The 25184-nt window shown below is 48.1% G+C and overlaps 1 protein-coding gene across 1 annotated transcript; it reads right to left on the bottom strand.

Annotated features, from left to right (window-relative positions):
- Positions 1-171: 171 nt before the first annotated feature.
- LOC139061227 (uncharacterized) lies at positions 172-24970 on the bottom strand. Its single transcript, XM_070540914.1, has 5 exons — positions 24580-24970; positions 16515-16647; positions 6671-6804; positions 5236-5353; positions 172-2265 (listed from the first exon to the last, which is right to left on the bottom strand). The coding sequence occupies exons 1-5, from the start codon at positions 24686-24688 to the stop codon at positions 2043-2045; spliced, it is 717 nt and encodes a 238-aa protein (XP_070397015.1). The 5' UTR covers positions 24689-24970; the 3' UTR covers positions 172-2042.
- Positions 24971-25184: the final 214 nt, after the last annotated feature.

The raw sequence follows: 25184 nt of genomic DNA, 5'->3' as shown, positions 1-25184 counted from the left end.
AGAGGGAAAAAGAAAAAGGGACTAGCAATATCAAATATTTTATGCATGCCTATGTCGATCAACTCGTGCGATCGAATTATTGTCCGCTCCTTCACCCTTCACTACGGCCTCTTGCATAGCCACTGCATGTTGTGGGGGAGGGAGGGAGGTGAGAGGAAGTGAAGTACACCGTTGGTTCCTGCTCATTTTTATTGATTGGTGTAAACTTCGGTAGGCCTCATATTACATAAGGCCTTAAATGGGCCTCTTCTGGGGCGAATTACCATAACAACAGCCCGGTAACAAAGTAACAAATCCGAGTTTAGACATATGCACATTCGTAACAATTACCTTGTGAAGGATGTATAAGAAATAAGGCACATTTTCGCGTATATGTACATATTATGCAGAGCGTTCTATATAAGGCGAAGCTTTCTGTAAAGCAAACAGTGTCGTTTTGAGCAAGTTAGGAGGCTGCCATGACTCAATCTCCCACTGCAGCATAATGCAATTTCCTAAGAGCCAGTGTTCTGTAGTACTTTGTATGCGTCAGTAGAAGGCACACGTAGTTTACCAAAAGCAAAAAGAAGAACACACCTGAGCCATTGCGTTTTGTTGTTGTTGCTGTTGTAGCTCAAACTATTAGAGGTGTGTGAGTATTCGAAATTTTGAATACGCATCCACCAGCCCTTGTTATTCCATTCGTACTCAATTATTCATTTTTAGGAATTGTCGATTATTTGTTTTGTTTGAGTATAAGGGATAACAGCACTTTTGTAGTCTCGAGGGAGAGAGAGCGTTGCAAATTAGGACTGTTCCAAATGGTTCACCTGCAGGAGAGCTGATAACAAAAAACAGTTGTTTCCCGCTTACGAGCTCCTTAACCCTTAATTGACTTCGAAAGTTGAGTATTTCTCATTACTTGACGTCGAAGATATAAATAAGCTTATAGTGGTTAGGTATTACTCAGACTGTACCCGCATTCATTCGAACAAGTATTATTGGTAAAGAAAATCGACCAATTTCTGCTATTTAATTGCACGTTCCAACCGCGGCTCCGATGACGTCAGTGAGAGGAGGGACTGTTAGGTAGATTCCGCATTAGCCGCCGCAGACCAGTGCACAATGACACGTGGTTACTGCAAACTCGTTCTATTTTGAAATATTCATGCGGATCTTACAGTGAAGTTCTTGTTCATGGCTGCTCGGCGCATGTGTGGCACGCACTCCTAGAAATTTTGTTGCATTCCTTTACCATCACGTTTGTTTTCGTGCAGGTATACAGCTTACAAAAGTTACACAGGCTGAGTCTTTTTCGTTCCTAAGGCGCTGTTATCCTTATTTGTTCATAAACAAACAAATTAGCCCTTAGCAGGCGTAAGAATCTTACGACGTCGTGGTTTGTGGCAACTTAAATGTGACGTCAACACCAGTCTTCCGTTTTGTTTCGTCCTGTCTATAGCGCATCTTCGATCACATCACGATGAGACTCTGGTATCCCAGAACTGCGATTCGCCAATCAAGATTAACTTTCTCTATAGTCTCCCTCTAAAGAAGCTCCAAAGAGAAAGTCAACTTCAGCTACACTTGTAAATTACGTTTCCAACAATACAAAAAAGCCTCTTACCACGAGAGAAGCCATAAAAGACGCAAGAACCAAATGTGGGTGTCGAGTAAGCCACTTTAAAGGTCTCGCACCACAGAGCTATGACGTCATGACTGTTGACAGTGTCTTGCTGCTCGGCTCTACAGCAATCTTTTTAAGCACTGACTACATGGTATTACAAAAAAAAAAGACCGAGACTGAACTTGGCAAGTTTAGACAACTGCTAGTGCGCCCCAACGGTCCAAATACGAGATGATACGTTGAAATTTGTGACGTCACACTGACGTATGCCGACAACGACGTTTCGGCACGAAACGCGAAAAATGGCAGTGTGGCATTAATTCGCCTTATATTAATCAATCTCTAACCACGACGTTTACGATAATTCGAAAGAAAGCTTGCTCGGTGCAAGCTGATTTAGAGTTTCTCACTAGCGTCCCTTTTAAAGTGGCACATCTCAAGACACGTTCCGGCGAACAAAAGCCAGGGCGGCCATCGCGAGCAGAAGTCCTTGAGGAGCCGAGGACAACCGTGCCGACGCGTTCGGTTCCTCGCAGCCGAGAAGCTGGAGGAGCGCCTCCTGGGTCCTCACGAAAGCTGGCTTGGCCGATTCCAGAGAGACGGGGCACGACGAGGCCACGAATGTCTCATCGTAGCAGTCCAACGAGCCTCGGAGGCGCCTGTATAGAAACACGACACGGAATTCGTTTCAACGCGCAATACATTGAAGGCAAACTTACGACGAAGTACATTGAACCGCACAAAAAGCTATAGTTTCATCATCTCTGCAAAATTTTACGTATTGAGTGCGAGCGTATGCGCCACGAAAAAGCTTGAAAAAAAAATGGCCAGGCTTAGCTTGGTTAAGCCAAGAATGCGTTGCATATTGCGCGAGTTGGGGCCCAGCTTTTCCTCCGGCTGTCGTGACGTCACGTCACGTGGTTGCGCTAAAGGTCAATGGTGGCTGCCCGGCCGCGCCCAAGGGCTGAACTGAGTGATTGCAATATGCAACGCATAAAAATAGAAGCAACTTAATAACAAACATTGCAAACTTAAAAGAGAATAGGCCCACATATGAGACGCGCAGCAATGAACAATGGCTCATACCCTCAATGGTGGCTGCCCGGCCGCGCCCAAGGGCTGAACTGAGTGATTGCAATATGCAACGCATAAAAGATGTACTTTTTTTTCATACCGAAATGAAATGAGAGTCGCCATTTCGCTTGGAATACGAAGCACTGATAGCGATAGCAATGTATTTAGACAATTAAACGAATTAATCGTTCGTAGTTTTACTGGCCACATAAATTGCAGTAATTACTCGCTCACTGACTAAACAAACGCGGTGTCACGTGTGCATGGGCAAACAAACAGACATCACTCGATGAACACGAGCGCTCGCTGTCACAACGCTTGCATGAGAAAGAGCGCCGACGCAGGAGGCAGCGCGTCTGTTTTCTTAAGGCGACCGCTTTGTGCTACCACTGGCTTCACCACTTCAGCCGTGGCGCATCTTCGACACTCAAATCACGCGACCTACAGGCGTGCGGGAAGACAGCGCGCACGACGCCACCAGGCAATTAAATCGGCTCGCTATTAGCCATTGGTTACCTCCCGTTGCAGACGAGCTTGCGGGCCGCGCAATGAGTATTGAGCATGCGCTCAGCAGCGCGGCCAGCAACGGCCGGGCTAGAAGAGGAGACGCGCGCTCTCCTGCCCCAGCGCGAACTCGATCAGCTGACCTCCAACACTGAGCGAGCGGGAAGCAGGCGCGCATGAGGCCACCACCCTTCTGGGCTCGCCCTCGTAAGCGCTTGCCCTTGCACGCTGCAGCATGTATGCCGCGCGTGCCGCTAATTCTCCTCGCAGTTTGACTTTATTGGGAACATTACGGCGACGGCGACGACAAAAATTCGCCTGGCGCGTCCGTATAATTGCTATCAGTATAAAAATATATACATAACAGCAAACGCAGCCATTATTGGACGGCGGAGAAGGACGTAGAATCTGGAACGTTGAAACGGAAAGCAGCGCTTGGACATGACCTCCGAGAACGGGAGGCGAACGCGGCGCGCACTCGTAGACCACGTGCCCGCGTCGTCTGCTATAGGTGCTGCATAATGGATGTTAATGCAAAAATAAAAAAACAACGAGTCCGCTTGTCAAAATCGTTTCTTATACATAGAGTTCAGCGTTCGCCGAGTTCATTTTTCCCTGCAGATAACGGAGTTTCTCGCACCCTGTTCTTAAGGCACATTATCTAGTGATTCGGCCCCTTCGACAGATACGTACCCGTAAATCAAAAACTGCCTTGATTGCAAAAAGAGAACGGCAGTGTATACAGCCACGAGAAACTACTCATTTCCAGCGAGCATTTCCAATGGCAGAGGTGTTTTTCGCCGCTGCAACTTACTGTGATACGTACGTGCATGGTTTAAGAATCGGTTATTTCGGCACGCACCACCCGATTTGTGGAAAGGAACATCACGAACGCCCTTTCAACGTTCGCTGTGGATACAGTATAGTTCCACAGCACCGTGTGAAAGGAGGGACAAGTCTCAGGCATATACATATTCGAGAAACCTATATGGACTTTGCGGTCTCTTGAACACCGTACGCCCGATATTCTGAGCGTTCTCTTTCACAGCAGTAGCGTCATGCGAAAGAGAGAGAGAGTGCGATTGTGAAGAGGAAGAGGCGCTATTTTCTGCATCCCATTAGGGAGCACCACTCAGCGCCATGGAGAACACTGTAAAATAATTTACACCCTTAAAAATGAAAAAGGGTGTAAATGTGTCTATAACTCACACCCTTAGAGTGCCAGTTATATAAATCACACCCGAAGGGTGTGAGTTATAGACACATTTACACCCTTTTTTACTTTAAAGGTGTAAATTACTTTACAGTGAAGGGGAGTAAAACAGCAGAAGAACAACGGCTCGTTGAACGCTGCGGGCACTTGCGCCTTCATGATTCGATTCCTGACCTCAGCGTGCCATCAGAATGGCCCGCTTGCGATAGCGCAACAGAAGCGCAGTGCTCTCGGAGGCTGTTAATGGCTTCCCGTCTACAATGCTAAGCATGCACTACACGTACGCACCAAAGGGTGTCGCATGTTCCTGATTCAGTCAACATAGAAGCGTCTGAAGGTGCACAGAGCAAAGAAACACTACACGTCACAAAAATACAAAACGGTAGACTTAGCTTCTATATAGCTCCTTCCATTGAGCGCGTTTCGTTCGAAGTTTTCCTTTCGGAAAGTCATCTGGGTGGCCAGTTTGTGTGAAGAGTTGCAAGCGCTTTTACGTAGCTTGCCCATGCACGTGGTCTTGTATTCCCCTATTTTCTTTCTACGTGTTTTCCGCTGTATGGGTGGACTGCCAAGACGTACGGCGCTAACGCCGCATGTCTCAGACGGGCACACGCCGAACGCCACGTGACCAGACGACACCAATGCGGTTGACGGCACGAACGAAGAACCGTTCAATTTCTTTTTTTTTCTTAGTCGCTCATTCTTTCATTGCTATGAATCAGCGAATTCGTTTATTTCTTCGTTCGGCTGGCGCATTCTGCTTCCGCCAGCGCTGTTTCGGTCAGGGCTATAGCGTTCTATGACCTGTTGCATTCCCCTAGCTCCTTGCCACACTCACCTGCACAGGCGAACGTTTTCGTCGCGGGGAGGATCGTCGTCGTGATGCTGGAAGCCCCATTCCACCAGGCAGTCGATCAGCTTCTTCTCGTCCTCACAGCTGCCGGCAACGTAGGAATCTGCGCAAGGTAGCCGCCGTGTCAAGGAGGAGGCGCCGAGGATTGCACGTTCACCCCCGAATCCTGCTATAGCAGCGGCGGCAGCAACGTGGTCGGTCGCGAGATCTTCCGTTAGTCCTAGACTGCCGTTCCTCTTGTTCGTCTAGCATCCTCGGTCCCAACAAAGTCGCAGTGACACACCTTTTAAGCTCAGTTCTAATTGCCGATCGGTCTCTTTAAAACCTGAACTACTGCTTAAACAGGTGACAAGAGTACATTGGGGACAAATTAAGAATACATTCTTCCAGTTTAGCGGGTTAAAATACTCTATCCCCCCTTCCCTCGGCACACAGATACACGTTCGACACCACAAGGCAAGTTGTCTCCTTCACTTTTCAGGGCTCATTTCATTCTGAATTACCACGCCATCTGGTGGCATTCCAAATGATGACGCAGCACTACATCTAACACAAAGTATCAGTGATAGTGATAGTAGTGAAAACTACTACGCCCTTGACATATTGCGAAGCCCGCAGCCTACACGTTTTAATGCAAATTGCATTCTGTGTCTACTTCAGCAGTTTTGAGCCTATCTATCTATCTATCTATCTATCTATCTATCTATCTATCTATCTATCTATCTATCTATCTATCTATCTATCTATCTATCTATCTTCCCATCGATATATCTATACATCTATCTATCCATCTATCTATCCATCTATCTATCTATCTATCCACCTATCTATCCATCTATCTATCTATCTATCTATCTATATATATATCCATCTATCTATCCATCTATCTATCCATCTATCTATCTATCCTCTTACGCCGACCCAATGATCCAAGTTGTCTACCTGGTTGGGCCACTAGTTATGTGCTCCTGGTCGTGATGCCGTTGTGAAAGTTCCATTGTCAGCATTGCATCTTGGGGATATCTTACTCTCGTCATGACGTTGTCGTCACGCCTTCTGCGCCGACCTAGTGGGCCAAGCTTATGGTCACTACATACGAGATCGTGGTGAAGATGCCGCCGAGGTGATGGCAACGCCCCGATGCTTTTGCTGTTTGGACGCGCCGGAACCAATTGCAGAGTCCTAAATTACGTACGTCATAGCCACCACGTTATGGAAACCACCTATGAAGCTACCGCGGCTTGAGAGTCGCAGTGCATCACCCAGTTGCCGGCCGTACGCGCGGAATTCGACGAAATTTAGCGCGGATTTCTCGTCACGCGTGGTCCACGATTTCCTGCCCCCTACCGCCCGCGACAAGCACAGCGCCGAGACAAGCGAGCCCCTACAGTCGTGCCGAAGCGTCAAAGCCATGCCGCACCTTTCAATGCCTCCGTATCGCAGATGATGTCCCTCACAGCCTGGTAACCACTCTCCTGGAGCGTCATATTCGACCTTGACATCTCAGGACACAGGGCGATCTCTTTGTGGCACGGCAACTTCTCCTTGATGCGCCTGCGACCAGAGGGAAGGAAATGTTTATATTATTATTATTATTATTATTATTATTATTATTATTATTATTATTATTATTATTGTGTACTTTGGCATGAGCTCCTCATTACAAAGCTTAAGGAAATGGGCATACCTTCTTCAATCTCTGCCCTATCTAATTACCTAATCAATAAATCGTGCTTCGCTGGCATAAATGGACAGAGTTCTGGGGGCTACGAGGTCACTAGCGGAATTCCTCAACGATCTGTTCTTGGCCCTCTTATAGTCCTACTGTTCATGAATGATATTTCTTCAGCAATCCAACACTCTTCATTCCTTCCATATGCTGGCGACCTAAAGCTATTTAAGACTGCTAACAATTTTCACGGCCGCAACTACCTCTAAAAAGACATTTTAGAGCGCAGCTCGTAGGCGCCCGTTCCTGCGGCGAGCGTCGGTGTCGTACCTCGTAGCCGAGCGAACGAGCACAGCGAAGAATGAGAGAGAACGCGGAGCGCATCGGGAGATGAAAGACGGCGATGGTGAACGCAGCGCGAGGAGGAAAGCGGAGGAGGAGGGCGCAGCGGACAATGAGGCGTATTAGCCCCGAGAATTAGGAGTGGCGCCCTCTCGCGAGTGACGTCACGGCCAGGACGCCGCTCGCTCCGGCTCGCTCGGCTGCCGCGCGCGCTCGTTCCCTTCGTGTATGCTTGGGGTATGGATGGCTCGAGCCGTACGTATTGAAGAATACGTCGGCTTCTTTCAGCTGCCATACCTTAACCACAGTTTCTTCTTCAAAAGCGTGTGAGTCAAGAAACTTTGCGGCTTGGATATCGCAAGCTAAGTAGCGTTAAAGGGGTCTAATAGGTTTTGCAATGCATATATGCGCCGTGTCTATTGGTAAATTTTGACTAAAAAAAGAATATCTGCAAATTCAACGCGCGAAGTTGTGTATGATGCTTCGCTAAACATTTAACATTCCTTTAGTATTTAGCTATGAGAGGCATTGCATCTTACGTGGAAGAAAAATTTGGTAATTGGCGTCAACATGTTATCTGATTTTAGAAAGACACTGCCCAGCAAAGCTCTCATCATGATTCCTATTACTCTGGTGTGTTGTTCTATTCAAATATGGCCATTCATTAATGCATCAAAAAATAGTTAGGCGCGCATTTCTTATGAAAAAGTTTGCTGCTACTTTCATCCCCCTCTGAAACAGGCCTCCTAAAAACGAATTGCTCATGGCTGCTAACACGACGGCGCGTCATGTAGAGTATTTACATAGTTAATTCACAAACACCATAGTAGCAATCACCTGAGAGAAAATTTTCGCTGTTAAGATCGAGAGCCACTCAATTGAAAGTGATGAAATGTTTCATAGTGGCCCTCAGTAGCCTTTATCGACAATATGGCACACCCCTGACCACGTAACGGTAGCAATCGATGTCCGTATGGCGAGGCACGCTATGTTCGCGAAACCCATCAGTTCACTGCAACTTCGAATTAAAACCATAAAGCATGTTTTTTACAGCGCCAACTGGAATGGCTAAAGTATTCTCGAGCTACTACACCGCAGCTTAGATTTCCTGTATACAAAAGGAAAATTCAAGCACCTTCTGTCTCACCATGTCTCGATCCAGCGTTATTCAATTATACAAACGGATAACTATTCGCTTCGTCGGTACATAAAAGAGAACCTTGCAGGCAAATTAAGTTTGCTCCAATCCAATCGCAAACATTCATAAAGAAAGCACCACAAGCCTTGCATATACTTTTACTTGATTTCTGACCCTCCACCGGGGGAATTTCGATATCTTCAATATGTCCCATACTACTAATCATTTACGCTTCGACTTCTTTCTGGCTGCAGCTATGCGGTCCAGCAGGCATACTTCACTAAAAAAATTGGGCCGAGCAGCCTGTGTCAGTTCGCTAAACAGATTCGTCATGTATATTCCTCAAGCAGCAAGCGCCAGTAAATTTCTCAAGTGAGTTTGATTTGATTTATTAATTTCCATTTACACACACACATGTACAGAGGAGTGGTAAGTGGAGGTGGATGAGGGAAAAAAGTCGCACAGACGCGGCTTGAGGTAACCTCACCCCCTTAGGTACAATATGGCTGCATGGGGTAACACATCAAGCGCCATATAAATTACATTTATATAGTGGCCATAAAACATTGCAGTTATACAATATATGAAAGAACAGTGAAATATTTCCACAATAACAATGCAAAACACACTGCGGCATTGAAATAAATAAATAATATACACTTGGTAATATAGACAAAAAAAGAAGAACATAACTTACATTATTAATCATTAACAAATGCGCCCTAAAGAGGTGAGTTGAACGTGTAACACGGAAAAGGAAATATATATTGGTACATTCCTATTTGTACTCTGTAAATAGCTGTAAGCCTTCATTAACTTTACTTCAAATTTCCGCCGCTTAAAAAAAATAAACACGTGAAGAACCGCCTAATGTTGACAAGCAGTTAAAGAAGCAAGTGAGGCGTGTAGAATCTAAGCTCCAGTATTAGTTAAGTCCCCGTGCTACTGCCGAGCGTTTCTCTGGGGAAATGCAAAAATTCGATATTATACCATGAACTACTCGTCGTGAGCAAACCTATTTAGCGGAATAAAATCAACGTAACTGCTGTAGAAATGATATATAGCCAGCTTTGTGACATACTTGTTGCACCGCGGCAGGTATGGTATCATAACTGGATTCCTATAGGCTATGCTTTTGCGATTGTCTATCCGCGCATGGAAAACCCGCAATGGGTTGGTCTGCGTCGCTTCGGCTGGCACTGTAGCGTTGCCTTCGAGAGCTGCATTGTTGTCTAAGAAATTAGCTCTTTGAATAAATGTTCGCAAAGGAAGACGTCGTAAAAATATATTTGAGACGACCACCATAAGTATACAAGCAGAGAGAACGAGGGCGAACAAACGAAAACACCGCAGAAAGCGCCCGGACAACGCCCGAACTGTAGCAGACGACAGGCGCGAGTCCGTGCCCTGACGTCACGCGAGCGGCGCTCGCAGCGCCGCTCGTGTTCGTTCTCGGGGCTAATAGCGGAGGAGGGTATGGCGAAAGCGTGAGAAGAAAAGCGTAGTGCCGCGCAAGACGGACTCTGCGGCGACGATGGCTACGAGATGGCGCCAGAGTAGAGCGCGCCGTCTGTATGTATGTCTGTCTGTCTGTCTGTCTGTATGCATGTATGCATGTATGCATGTATGTATGTGGGAACAGCCGTCGCCATAGCGACCTCGCGCTTAGCAGCCCAACACCAAAGCCACTAAGCAACCACGGCGGGTCAGGTGAATGTCAAATTAGTACAAGCGTGTTAACTGATAATACCGAAACAAATATTCCTTCCGTAAACATGTGTGGCTGCGTTTGTCTATTCGATATTTGGTTCGATACTTATACTATTCGTGTCCGAAGGAGTCGATATTCGCCCGCCTCAAATATTTACGTAACGGATTATGGCAGCTTCATTACCGGCCACGGTTGCTTATTAGCTGGTGTTGGGCTGCTAAGCACGAGGTAGCGAGATCGAATCCCGGCCATGGCGACCGCATTTCGATGGGGGCGAAATGCGAAAACACCCGTGTACTTAGACTTAGGTGCACGTTAAAGAACCCCAGGTGGTCGAAATTTTTTACCCTTGATCTACCTATAAACCGTCGTGAAGTACTGATTGGTCAGAAAGCCGTAAGAAACGTGAGCGGCTTGTTCAGTCGCGCGTGAACGAGCTCAGCCGTTCCGACATGTACGCCCTCTTTAACGCAGTCGACATGTCTCATTCACCTGCTGTTTTCTAAACCTTAACGTGAAATTCATTCCACTTGGTTTTGGTAAATTAGCTTACTGACACGCCTGCGCATGTCCACCAATCGAAAGCACTCAGTAACACCGTTGAACCCGCAGCGTTTAACTGCATTCAAATAGGTTTTGTAAGTATTAAAGAAACATCCATTTTGTGACCATAATGTCAAGGCTGTAATTATCATTGTGCTGTGAAGCACAATCACAATGTGAAGACTACCAATGGGAAGGCAACCGTAGCTTCATCACAGTCACGGACCTTAAGCGTCATACAGCGAGTTTCGGCGGCTTACATGTAGCTTCTCAATAATACACTGCATTTTAGAAGGTCGTTTTCGAACCAACCTTTCTAACTCCTAAATCGTTAAACTAGCGCCCATTGTTCACTAAAGAAAGTCGCTGATTGCTAAATAGAAAACTTTGTCATGAACAGACAAGGACGTCACTATGGCACTAGCGACAAAATTGCTAAAATAGCAACACTGACTAAGTGCCGGTATATTATAAAAAGCAAGTCTGATTGCGTTTTCGAACGTGGTTAGCTTATACGGCGCCAACAAACACGGAATGATGCAAGGAATGGTAAAGTAAACTTGTTTTGGACTACCCGCCGTGGTTGCTCAGTGGCTATGGTGTTAGACTGCTGAGCACGAGGTCGCGGGATCGAATCCCGGCCACGGCGGCCGCATTTCGATGGGGGCGAAATGCGTAAACACCCGTGTACTTAGATTTAGGTGCACGTTAAAGAACCCCAGGTGGTCAAAATTTCCGGAGTCCCCCACTACGGCGTGCCTCATAATCAGAAAGTGGTTTTGGCACGTAAAACCCCATATATTAAAAAAATTATTGTTTTGGACTGCCCATTTTGCAAGGCGCGTCCCACAGGCGACTCGCACAGCGAAGTACCGTAACCTTTAACTGCTTAGTGCAGCCGACCGAGCGTCACCTGCTACAGCACGTGGCGGCGAGGCCCGAAAGACAATCCCAGCTACCCAAGCAGGAGATACGTTATAAGAAAAAAATCGCATTCATGTATATTAGTGGTGTGTGTGTGTACGGAGAGGGGTGCAAGAGGCCTTCTTGGCCCTTTCACATGTTTCGACTGTACGGGGGAAGGGGCATGCTCCCCCGCCCTCCGGTATTGGCCTCGAGCTCCACCACTGGAAAAGCTGGCGCCACCGTCGGCGTGACGTGCTAGGAGGGATCACGTGGACATAGCGGCCGCGTTGGCTGCTTCGGGCGCGCCGAAGCAAGCTGAAAACGAGTTTAAATTCCCTCGTACGCTGCGGTCCTCATTTAGTGGCGAAATTTTCCCGCTTGGAGTGTCTCCTTTACAACGCTTGAAAGCACTACAATAGGTAGTGGCTGCCTTTGAAGGTGCGCAGCATGGTAGGCTACTGCTCGGTGCCGCAGGGCCGGACGCACGTAACGGAGGCCGGTGTCAGCCTTATTCACACGTAGCCGCAGGACAAGAAGCTGCGTGAAGCTTGGCTCGCGAAAAATAAAACCGGCAAACAGTCATCGGCTACAACTCGGGTATGCAGCAAGCACAGACGCGAGGAAGGTTTCTGCTACGGCGCCGGGTCTGCGATGTTCTGAAAACGCGCACTGAGACGCTCGCTCGAGTCCGCTGCCCGACTAATGTCATGACGGTTTGGTCTATGAACTTGTCGATGCTATAGATACTGGCAAGTTCAGTGGAGTGGAAAGGCAGCGGTAAGAAGCACATTAAAAAAAGGCATGGAATATGGTCATGTTTGTGTTATGAATTAATGCACTGGAATACTAAAAAGGAGCAGCGGGAAATTGCACGCTGTGAACACCGATAAACATACAGCGCGACGCAATTCGAGAAATAGTATTGAAAGGTCGAAGAATTTAGAAGAAAAAAAAAAGATTGAATCGTCGTGACGGCACATCACAGTCCCCGTCGAAGTCTTTACAATGAAATTATTTTTGAACAACTGTGATAGCGCCCACGCAACAATGGTTGCTTGTATACTGTCAAATGCTCATATTTTGCGCATGCGGCCTAAAGCTCATGGCACGGTGCGAAAACGCGCGCGCGGTGAAAGCGACACAGTGCGCGGACAAGCATGCAGACGCGCAGTCGGTCGCTGCATTGAGGCTTCGTTCTGTTCCGTATACATTCCACGTAGTTATACACACTATAAGAACATATTTCACATAGTTTGCTCCCAGCGTTTACCTACCTTTCACGCAAGAAGCCGATTCGGGAGACTCCATCGCGGCGACCGCGCGCTGTGGCGTTCGCTGTACGTATTCGGTAAAGAGATAGCGTCTGTAAACGATTGTGTGCTTTCAGTTTTGCCCAAGATTATTATTTAGGTAGTAAGAAACTTCTCTAGTTTCGAAAGTACTTACAGAAATGTCCGGGAGAGCTCGCGCGTGCTGTTTTCAGTGAGCGCTGACAGCAAAACCTATGAGGAGCGCGCCACGTGATCCCTCATACTACGCCAGCGAGGCGCTTCCGATAGATGGCGACTCCGTAACTCCTCGCCGCCAATATGCGCCTATGACCAGGATGAAAGGGGGTTAACCGAGGGGCCCGATTTTTATTAGGCATATCATAAGACGCCAACAAACACTGACAACAAGGACAACATAGGGGAAATTGCTCGTGCTCAATAAATGAAATAAAGAAACGATAAATTAATGAAAATTAAAGTAGATGAAAAAAACAACTTGCCGCCGGTGCGAACCGAACCCCTTTCTTATTACATAACGAGGGTCTCGAATCCGGCTACATTGATGCCTTCAGGTAGCATATGTGGGTTTATTGACCAGTTGCCTTCACCCGAAAAAGATCACGTTCTCGTGACGCCTGCGGCAAAAAGGACGTTCCACGACCGCCGCCAAGGTCTGTGAGTGGTGGCGCTGGCTAACACTCCCAGGCTTCTACTATAGGACACATAAATACCCAAGGAAGTGGATGGGGAAACAGCGCCGCGGTAGCTCAATTGGTAGAGCATCACACGCGAAATGCCAAGGTTGTGGGTTCGGCTCCCACATGCGGCAAGTTGTTTTTTCATCTACTTTAATTTCCATTAATTTATCGTTTCTTTATTTCATTTATTGAGCACAAGTAATTTCCCCTATGTTGTCCTTGGTGTCAGTGTTTGTTGGCTTCTTATAATATGACCAGGATGGTGTCACGAGCACTCGCTGCCACAACGCTGGAGTGATGGAGGGCGCCAGAGGCGAGAAGCGAACGCTTCGTGATCCCTCTCGTTTTTCTCGAGAAAGCCTTTTACGGCCAAATAAATACAAGCAGTCTTGATATCACTGGGAACCTCAGTTGCTCTATTGAGGTTCCGAGTACGACAGACCAAGTGGCCCCAATCTGTTCCGTGATCAAGTCTTGAGAGATTACTGCAGACATGTATAGGTGGCGAAGTTTATCAGCTGGAACCGAGTAGGCTATGTGTGTTATATACAGGGTGTTTCACGTAACTTGAACCAAAGATTTAATAATAATAATAATAATAATTGGGGTTTTACGTGCCAAAACCACTTTCTGATTATGAGGCACGCCGTAGTGGAGGACTCCGGAAATTTTGACCACCTGGGGTTCTTTAACGTGCACCTAAATCTAAGCACACGGGTGTTTTCGCATTTCGCCCCCATCGAAATGCGGCCGCCGTGGCCGGGATTCGATCCCGCGACCTCGTGCTCAGCAGCCCAACACCATAGCCACTGAGCAACCACGGCGGGTAACCAAAGATTTGAAGAAGTGGTTAATCGCAGCTGAATGAAACCAACGGCATTTGCTTCGGCGTCATGTGGCGCGCCTTAGAGTATTCTTATATTCCAAGTAATTAATTAACAAATATCATTACGAAAAACATTTATTACTCGATCACTTTAAGGCCAAGGGCATCTCGTTGCGCTGCTCAAATAAACCTCAACTCACGCCTGTAAAATCAAGATATATTAAATCAGATTTTCTGTTCAATACATTGCCCAAAGCTTCTTGATCATGTACAATTTTCCGTGCCGGAACAGTATACCAGAGCAGAATTTTGCGTTTTCTGCGCGGCCACGTTACATTAGAGACTGTCCTATGGCTCGACTCAAAAAAAAAAAGACACGTAATAAGTATTCTGCCTGCATTGACATATTTCAATTTATTTCCTGTGTTTTCTATATTTGTAGATTATCCTATTGTATGATTAACTCCCTTTTACGCCCACCTTCTCGCTTTTTGCTTCCCCGTTATTGCGATAGCATTTATATGGACACTCAAGGTGGATTTTTGCCGTCGCCGCCGGCTTCGCCGTGATGTTCCGTATAAAGTCCAAGGGCGACAACATCGCCGCCACGCGCCGTCTGCTGACTGTGCGAGTGAAAGCACGCGAGGGGCGCCGACGATCACGGCTCGATTGAGCGCGCGCGAGGGAGAGTGGAAGGCGGAGAACAAACGCACCGTCTTCCGTCGCGGGAAAGGCCTTGGTGGGGAGGGAAAGAGGGAGACGGCGTTGGGCTCCGGCAGCAACTGCGTATTTCGCGAGCGGGCGCAAAGGGAACTCACGATCGCGGCTCAATTATCCCGCGTAAGACCGAGGAAAGTGGGGACGCAGCGCGGGAGGAAGGGGGAGGGAACGGCTTTTATTAGCGCGGGCTGGCTTCATTAGGCTTCTATTCTCTTGAGAGCGATCTGCAAACGGCTTATACCTTTGCGCGTGCTGTTATCTCGCCGCTGTTTACGTTGAAGCTATAGACAGCAAGACGGTCACTTCGCTCGCTGCTGCTGCCGCACTTGCCTACGCCAGCATTTTGACAGCGAGTGTCGGCGGTCATCGAGTGTGATGTGTTGGCGTTTGCTTGTGCGCGCTGACACCATGCTAGTTAATTCAGTTACATTTATTTATTTATTATGCGAAGCATATTACGAGAGCTCAACCCAGCTCCTCAGGCGCGGCGGTGTCGCCTTGAAACCACGTGACACCGTGACGTCACGACAGAGGAGAAGTGGCTTTGGCTCAACTCTTGCAAGACGGGCTGGGTGGGAATCGAACCAGGGTCTCCGGAGTGTGGGACGGAGACGCTACCACTGAGCCACGAGTACGATGCTTCAAAGCGGTACAAAGGCGCCTCTAGTGAATGCGGTGTTGCCTTAGAAACGAGCTGTTTCTAAGGCGTGCGTCTCTTGCTCAGGCGCACATATCGTTGCCGCGCCGAACGCTGCTTTGCTCGACGCTCACCGCGTCCAATGCGGGGCGCGTAGTCGCTGCCCTGTAGCCCATTGTCTTACACCCCTTGGCGGGTCGACGGGAACGCTGTCGCGTTCCACTCTTGAAGGCGAAGCAGTAATGCATGAGTTGTTTCTTCCTCTAGCCGAACCAAATATAGCCAAGCAACAGCAGTTCACCAGGCTAAACAGTGGTTCAACAACTACAATAAAGGCTAGTATGCTTCGCATCCTGGGCTTAACCTTACCTAAGCCACAGCCATTTTTTTATTTATTTATTTAGCTCTTGAATGTTTTCGCTGCGTTATCTGCGAGCGAACTCGATTTGTGGCTATACGGCAGTCACGTTGCGACGGGTGCGGGATACAAATACGTTCCTGTACAGTGCTTTGTGCGCCGGCTTAGAAGCCCAGGTGACCAAACTTATTCCGAAGCCCTCCACTATGGCATCCCTCATAACCCGCTGTACAATTCCGGTTCGTTAAACCACACCACTAAATTGCAAATGTTTTTTGTACGAGTGTTTTAAGTTTTCGATTTAACGAAATGGCTGTCAGGTCTTGTCCACCTGGTGAAATCTAGACATATCCAGACAACATAAATCTAGACAAAGGTCTGTCAGTCAGTAGCCCGGTCGTATCAGTGACTTCACAGCGTTCATATTCACGTCTAGCTTACGTACCTGCACTTGTCGTCAAGCTCCTTCTGGTATATGCCTTTGCCGGCGAGGGCCCGAGCTCCCTTGAACTCCAACCGGTACATGTCGTAGCACATAAACGCCGCTTCCTGAGTGCAATTAGTGGGCTCCGACGGGCCTGGAAAATGAAACGCATATCACAAAGACGTCACAGACGCCGATTTTTGCACATTATCTTACAGGTCTGCTTCATGCGCACTTTAGGCAGCAGGTGTGCAGATCTTTTTTTTTCTTTTTCGATTTATGTTCTGCTTCTTTTTAGGTGTTGTGTGTGATAGATAACAAAACAAATAAGGGGAGATTAGCCAGATTGGGTTCGCTACACTGCACACTGAAATCCGGAGAGACAGAATTCCCTAACGCAAAATTTGAGCGCAGCACTATACGTGTTTTCATTTCGCGTGTTACCCGCCGTGGTTGCTCAGTGGCTCTGGTGTTAGGCTGCTGAGCACGAGGTCGCGGGATCGAATCCCGGCCAGGCCGGTCGCATTTCGATGGGGGCGAAATGCGAAAACACCCGCGAACTTAGATTTAGGTGCACGTTAAAGAACCCCAGGTGGTCGAAATCTCCGGAGTCCTCCACTACGGCGTGCCTCATAATCAGAAAGTCGTTTTGGCACGTAAAACCCCATATGTTATTTTTTTAATTTCGCGTGTCAATATTTTGTATTATGATTATTAGGCACACGGTTTGTATTCTGAAGAGAACGCTGTGAGTAGCGTAGCTGGCGCCGACAATGTCTCGTGCGGCACACTGTGTGGCGCAACTGCCTCGCTAATCGGGAGATCGCGAGAGGCAGCGCGTGGGTGACGCGTGCGCCCGATTCACAGCAGCCACCATGCAGTTCATGCAGCGCTTTGTTTCCATACAAACGATGCGCGCTACTTTGGCGCCACATCGTAGCTATCATTGTTGCACTGTCCGTTTTGAGCGGCAATACACTTTTCATCGCACGCTTCCGCTCCATCAGCGATGAGAACGGCCCCTCATCATGGGAAAATCGCGCTACCAGTGTCGGCGACGACTACACCGAAGGAAGAGTCACTTAGTCGTACCTGCTCGCAATCGCCCCTTGCAGCAGCGGTGATCCCCGTCACATATACGCTGGTACCATGGACTGACCTCAGCAGCTGACGTCGCAGATGGGCGTGGCCCTCCCCAACAGAACCCATATGCTTCCCACCTCACGCCACCCTGTCTCCCCCCTCGGAAGCGCAGATGAGGTCGCCCACGCGGCTGAGGTGGCCGTGGCCTCGCCGGCCACTCAGCACATGCGCAGGATGTCTCCCCTCCGCTCCCACTCCACTTTCCTCCTCGCGCAATCTTCTTTCATCTGCCACTACGCTCCGCGTTCGCCCTGTTACGAGGTAAACGCCGAGGCCCGCCGCCGCTCAACGCAGGAACGGGCGCTTAAGAGCTGCGCTCTAAAAAAATCAAGAGAAAAAATAAGTCATGCGCTCAGTACTATAAAAAATAGCCCGTTGACACGTGGTTTCTAAGATTTATGAGCAGTCTTTGTACTGTAGCGGTGATAGCATATCGTTGATAGTGCGTGGACATATGAAAGCAGCCCCTACCAAAGGAGGAGGAGGAGGAGTGCAAGCAAAGGTAGGGAGTGTAACGAAACACGCGTCCGGTTTACCATCCTACGCAAGGGTAAGGAGGCTAAGAGAAGAGAAGACAGGAAAAAAGTTAAGAAGGAACTAGCAGTGCGAACACGCGAAGCTGGCCACGACACCTACTATCAGTCATTGAAGCCAGGTTATCCCATGAACTGTAGTAATGCCCAATTTCCTTTGCATGCCTGCAACGGGTGGCGACATGGCTCAAGATTCTCTGCCTTGGAAAATGGCATGTACCATTTAGCCTCTTGAACAAGGTCCGGACGCCTTGTTCAACGTCATTGCGATGGCAAAACCGCAATGCAAGCTTGATTGTCTCTTTACAGTTGCACGAGTCACACGTGTGTGCGTTTACCTGTCCCATAAAAAAAAATAAGTAGGCTTTCGTAAAAGCCAGTGAGGGCAGAGTAAACTGCGTCACAGCGAGACAGATGCGATAGTATTTGTTGCATCAAAGAAACGTCGAGCATGCGGAGACGAGTTAGATAGACTCTGGATGGTGGAAGAAGTTTGCGTCTTGGCGTGAGCAAGCAAAAGAAGACTCATCCCAGCGCCTGTTCTCGACAATGGTACAGAAACTTTCCGTGTCCCTTTGTGAGCTTACCGGGCAGCATCATCCGCAAGGTCGTTACCGACGGTGCCGCAATGGCACCGCAGCCGTTGGACGATCTCATGTCCACTAGGAAGGGTTTGACGGAGAGCTCTTATGACAGATACCAATCGGTCATCATTCTTCAGTCGTAAGGAAGACTGCTAAGTATGAATTACCAATCGGTCATCATTCTTTAGTCGTAAGGAAGACTGCTAAGTATGAATAGCTGCCTTGGAGTAACAAAGCTACTAATTTATATATATATATATACATGTATATATATGAAGTAAACCGTACTTTTTCAGGTTGATCTCCCTGCCTTTGCTCTTTCACTCTCTCTCTCTCTCAAGAAAGGCAGGGAGATTAACCTGAAGAAAGTACGGTTTCTTTCGCTGCACGGGGGAAAGGGAAAGGGGACTTAAAGAGATAGGAAGGCGAGTACCGAAACAGAAATCGGCGCGATAAATTGCAGCGGCATACGTCACTATCGCAGCCTATCACGCAGGCCAGAAGACGGCGGCCTTTAGCGCACACGTCCGTTATTGCGGCGACTGCCCGAGTATATCTTGCTCTAACGGTGGCCGTATCCCCAGTGCGTCTCTAACGCGGTGCACAGGACCTGCCTCTCCGCATACTGAAACGTGGCCAGCTGCGTCGAAGATGCGAGCTTGTTCCTTCACAGCCATTCACATTACGGATATAGGGCTGTCGGCACATATATAGAAAATGTGAAAGGGTACGACTTGGTAAACGCTACGCTGAGTCACTGCCGGTACAACAGAGCTTCTCCGCAGTTTGGAAGCTCATGCTGTATGCGGATCTTCAAGGCAGGAGTCAGTGGACGTAGGCGACTGCTTCGCTAAACTCATTGAGTTCCACGAGGCCAATGTACGATCACGTGCCATGGAACGAAGTGCAGCCGCCGCGTCTGCTGTCGCGAGTGGAATTGAAACGCACCTGCATCTGTCGTGCGCAGAATGAGCAGATCATTAGCGCGAGTGTTTCCAATGGCACTGATAAAGTATATCGTGTCCCTATTCTGTTGCTCGATGATCGTGTAAATGACTTATCTCAAGTCGTTCATTGGATCCGCTGCGCTTTCCACTTTGAGAATCTTTGAGGGCTGCCTGCCGTGTCGCAAAAAAAAAAATTGTCCAGCGAAGAAGTGGCTCTTGCAGAATAAATTCCGAGTGCTACTCGAACAAAGTTCCACTTCCATAGTCCTTATCATGTTTACTGGATGTCTTGAGCTCGATTTCGACAGACTTCGTTCGAATGACAACTGCGCCTGCCGAACTATAGTACATTTCACAGAACCGTCAGTACATAAACATGACGTAGGGTGTTGTGCACTCCGTACATAAATCGTAGCGTTACTTGTTTTTGGGAGTGCCAACAGCACTCTTAACTTCGTTCTTGGAAAATCGGATCGCAAATGCTATGCGAGATGCCTGGTGCGCATTTCAGCAAGTGCCTAAAAATATACGGAGTTGGACGCGTAACTAGAGCGGTATCGAGCCGTCCACGGGAGGGCATAACAAATATAGGCGTACCACTAGATCAGTCCATCGAAGGGAGACCAGGCGCACCCATATATATATTCAGCTACTTATTGACACCGTTCAGCCTCGTTCCTAGAAATCATTCTGCGAATCGATGGATCCACGTAAGCGTGCTTCACAGCGGCGCTGCCAATTCACGTCCTTCTTTCCTCTTCATCGGGGACGTCACAAGATTAACGTAGCTAAAGATTTCTGCATAAGGGTAGCAGCAGGCCGCAGCATCATCCAAAGTCATTTAATAAAAAATATTGACGCGCGTAAGCTTGTTCACCTTTACCACAAAGCGTGGCAAGAAATGTAAGTACCTGTACAATGACAGTCAAGACTTTCACATATATGTTTACACAAACAAATACACACACGCACGAGCGCGCGCGCACACATACACATTTACACTGATGGATCGGTCCGCGCCTCCAGATGCTTCGTTGTCTTTCCGGCCTTATATTAGTCGCAATCACGTTTAAAAAGTGAAGACGTTTACGGCAACCGAATTGGCTGGCGTGCGTGGTGCTTTTATTCACACCCTGTAAGCACAACGAAACCCCCCCCCCTCCCCCCCCCCAAAAAAAAATTATGGGGCTTTACATGCTAAAACCACTTTCTGATTATGAAGCACGCCGTAGTGGAGGACTCCGGAAATTTCGACCACCTGGGGTTCTTTAACGTGCACCTAAATCTAAGTACACGAGTGCTTTCGCATTTCGCCCCGATCGAAAACAACGAAACCAAACCTTTCTTGTTAAAGCATTTATGCTGACGTACTTGTATTTTCCCCTCTCTATCTTGCGTGCTTACATGCGTAAACAAACGCATGCAGACGTGCTCAATTACATCGATTATACACGAAAATACATGCGTATATACACACGTAAACGCACTCACCCACAGCAAGGTGCTGTTGCGGAATTTTTGTCGACAAAAAATAAAACCTTATCATGACCACAGGTTATTTCTAAACCATGGTGGGAGGACGCACGGCGTTGCGAACTTCTTATTCGGGCACTGCATATATCTGACTCATCAGCGCGCTCTCGTTTTACTCATGACCGGTACTACGTCCCGTCACGTGAACACACATTTATACGCGTATGAAAATATATTCACACGTGAGACTTTTACAGCAAGGCGACAAGCTGAATTCGAGACAGTGATTGGAAAATTGTCACAATACTGAAATAAACGGCACAACTTGCTCGAAAATCACCGTAATTAAAGAGAAGCTCTAAGGTTTTCAAGAAAAAATGAGTGAGGAGCTGTATGTCATGATCTTCAACCCTCCGAATTCGTATATCGCATCGAAATTGAGCGAAACAAAGCGCAAACATACTTTAATTCGACGAAAAGTGAAGCAGCGGACTCGGCGCAGCTCGCACGCCTCGTTTCCGCCTGTGATTGGTCGGGCGCCTCGTGACGTCAACAATGGTGTTCGGACCAACCGCTGCCGCTACAAATGAAGCACGGTGCAAGGTAGTTTCGTGCTGTTTTGCTGAGACGGTAATGGAAAATTTCGAGAGCTTACGTTTCTCTGAGGAGTTTGGCGTTAAGTATAAACCTCATGAGAGCGATTTTGCGTGCGACGGCTTCGAGCGACAAAACAGGTCGTCGCTTGAACAGATCGCTCGGTGTTGCCGCTCGATCGCTCGTTTCTTGAAACCTAGAACTCGTCCCTCGTCGCCCGGAAGTGCTATGAGCGACTAGCCAATAGTGCGAAGCCGGAACTGGATGTACATAACTCAAATACCACTGATTGTCGCAGAGAACGAGCAAATTATTAAATTTTACGTGGGCAAGAATAAGAACCTAGTGCAAAACATTCAGAAATATTTTATGCCCCTTTTTACAGTAAAATACATCAACTTAAATTAATAAAGCACACGTCACGCTAGTTTCAGCGCGTATATTGCTGCACTCATACCGGAAAGTCGTCGCTCAAAGTCGTCGCTCAAAGCCGTCGCTCGCGTGGAGTTCGGCTTATAGGCGACGAGTGAACGCGACAGCCATCGCCTCGCTTGTGCCAAATCACTTGTATGGGGTTTGTCTATACTTTACTCCCTACATGTACGAGTCGACTGCGAAGAGCCGGCCTCTCCAAGAAGCAAAAAATGCTGGTGCAAGCAGTGCTTTCCACGCGAACGAAGGCGAAGTGTTAGCATCTCCTTATGTTGGAAATGTTCTTTGGCGAGTATGTTTTTTGCTAAGCTGCACTCAGCGATCCAGTGAGTTCGTTTCCGGGCAAACAACTGCAGTGTCACGTTCCTGCATGCCTCCTCGTAGAACGTAAGCGGTGATGCGATCTTCGGCATTTGTGCGCTGCCCCAAAGCTGTCGGCAATCTACGGAAACGGCTTAAACGCAGGAAAAGTTTACCGGCTGTTGTAGCACGCGTAGTGTAGAACCTTCATCAGCGCGCCATCCGCACGCTACTCGTAACCGGCGAATTGCGTCGGCTACGTGAGATGGTCGGTTTCTCTATGTGTGCAAGAGAAGGGGGAGCGCAGCGTCCTGGCCTCAGCCGGCTTTTCAACACATGCAAACTTTACGCTTGCACTGCGTTATGGTAGTTGCAGGCAGGCTGCTTCACAACACACGTGCGAATAGAAAATTCGCGGCGCTTGGCGACGAAACCTGCGTCAAGGGTGGGAGATAAACATGCACTTTCCGTTCAGCGTGCTAAAACGAAGGAGAACCCAAAGCACACATTATTGATAAACTCTGGTAGTAATCGTCGTCACGGAAGTGGTTAAAGCACAGCAATGTTGTTCTTGAGCGCTCGAAATTCTTTCGCTTCACAGCAGCCTCCCACTTAGCTGAAAGCTTCTTGTCTTGCGGGAAGTAATGGAAGACAACATCGTCGCGGCCGCTGGTGCTCGTGCAACCGTAGGCTGCACAGAACACCGGCATTGTCGGCCCACCATTTCAATTGATGGCGCGCACGTTAAGCTACCACTCTACATAGACAAACAAAAGAATACAGGGTCCAGCGAAGCAAGTTGTGACGGCACGCATGCAGAAACATGCACAGTCAGGCACGGTCGCGGAGACTGCGAAGGAACGGAACACATGTGTTGACGTCACTACGCCGCAGTTTCTGGTCTCCGCTCCCATCGTCGGCGTCAGCAGCAGCGCGCGGCGCTCGACGGGGGGCGGAGCGTCAGCGAAATTTCAACCGACGATTACGTGGCTTCTAAGTGAAAAATACCCCCCAAAATTTTACCTGCGGGGTTTATAAGGTTCCCGCATCCGTATATGAGCGTCTTATTGAATTCGACAGACTCCCCAGCTTCCCTTTAAAGAAGCCGGACATTTCATTGATTGCGTATTTACAAATTGTCTTCATGAAATCCGCCTTGTCCGAACTAAGCGACAGCCTTTGTGGCGCATATATGTTTGCGAACTGTTTGGCAGATGCTCGAGTCCTTGGACACCTCGAGGATCCTGTAACGCCCGAAAGTAAGCAGAAAACGCGTATTCAATAAACGTGTGCAAAGTCCGTAATTAACCCATTAAATGGAAACTTTAGCTGCGCATCGCGCGAACACAGCCCTGCCGCTGAAATGTGAAGTCGGTTCGAAAAGGACACCCGGTCAGCTGGAAGCATTGCGTGTGTACGTAACGTTCTCGAACGTTACGTTTACTCTCCCCTGCGCCCATTTGCGAACCTTCCGATTAACCTCCATCATGCTCGGTGACATGTCTATAGTTCTTCGTGATACCGGGTAATTAAACATACGCGAATCTTATAAAGCTGCTAAAAGTGGAGAAAACAAGTATTTTACAGTTTGCAAAACATGTGACCCATAACATCACCCATAAACACGTCCCGCCCCCCCTCCTTTTTTTTTGCAATTATACGCCAACACATTATCTTGTCCCAGGAAGCAGCAGGGAAACTTCTTACGCGTTGCATATAACACAACTAATGAGTCAGAGTGTTTAGTGATCTTTGTTTAGCGCTCCTAATAACCCCCACACTTGAATATTTGTGCCGCTCATCACCCTTAACGTTCCCCACACACCCTCCAAATTTAAGCTCGGTGCATCATTTAATTTGCAAAGAGCACCAAGAACAACACGCTTATGTACGTACGTTTCCAAGCGCTGCTAGTCGCGGCCTCGCTGTGACAGATGCCGCAGCGAGCTATTTATAAGACAGCCGTGTCTCGGTGCTGCTTTAATCCGCTTATGACAAGTACAAAGTTGTCACCCCGACTACTAAACAGGAATCAGTAGGCAAAAACACTTTTGAAAGAAAAGTTGAAAGACGAATATACCTTGTCCGTAGGCCAGAAGAAAGAAGACGCACAGAAATCCAACACTCAAAGCGAGCTGTCGACCGCAGAAAAACGTCGCCATGCTACAGCGAAGTCGTACGACGCCCATGGACAATGCTCACGTCTGATCGCGCTGACTAAACACAGAAAATCCTTCACGTGGGGACAGGTTTGCGTTGTCTTTTTCCGGCGTTTCACCACGGGCGATTGAAAAAAAAAACAAAAAGAAGCCGCGCAGTATCGCGGAGAACCCACAGATTCGGCGCAGCACCAGCTTGTGTCACGTGCTGTCAGCAGGTAGTGCAGGGACAGATTCGCGCAGTTATTTCTTCGCGAATGATAAAGCGCGAGAAAATCCCAACTTGGGCTTCTTTGGAACTTTCCCCGTTGATACTCTGGCGCAGGTCCATAAACGGCAGCGTGACGAGTTTGCAGCAGACTACGGCTCCGTGGCTCCATCTCGTGAGTGAGTAACCAGTAAGAACATTGGTGCAGCGCGCACCCTTGTAAAGAGGGCAGCACTTGGCAGAAACCACGCACGCCTCTTTGCCATTGGTACAGTGGCTAGAATATTCTAGCCACTGTACCATTGGTCGAACACGTCC

The sequence above is a fragment of the Dermacentor albipictus genome, chromosome 6, assembly GCF_038994185.2.
Source record: "Dermacentor albipictus isolate Rhodes 1998 colony chromosome 6, USDA_Dalb.pri_finalv2, whole genome shotgun sequence".
NCBI classification, from domain to species: Eukaryota; Metazoa; Arthropoda; class Arachnida; order Ixodida; family Ixodidae; genus Dermacentor; species Dermacentor albipictus.
Note: the sequence above shows the minus strand (reverse complement) of the source record. Positions and strands in the feature narration are given on the sequence as shown.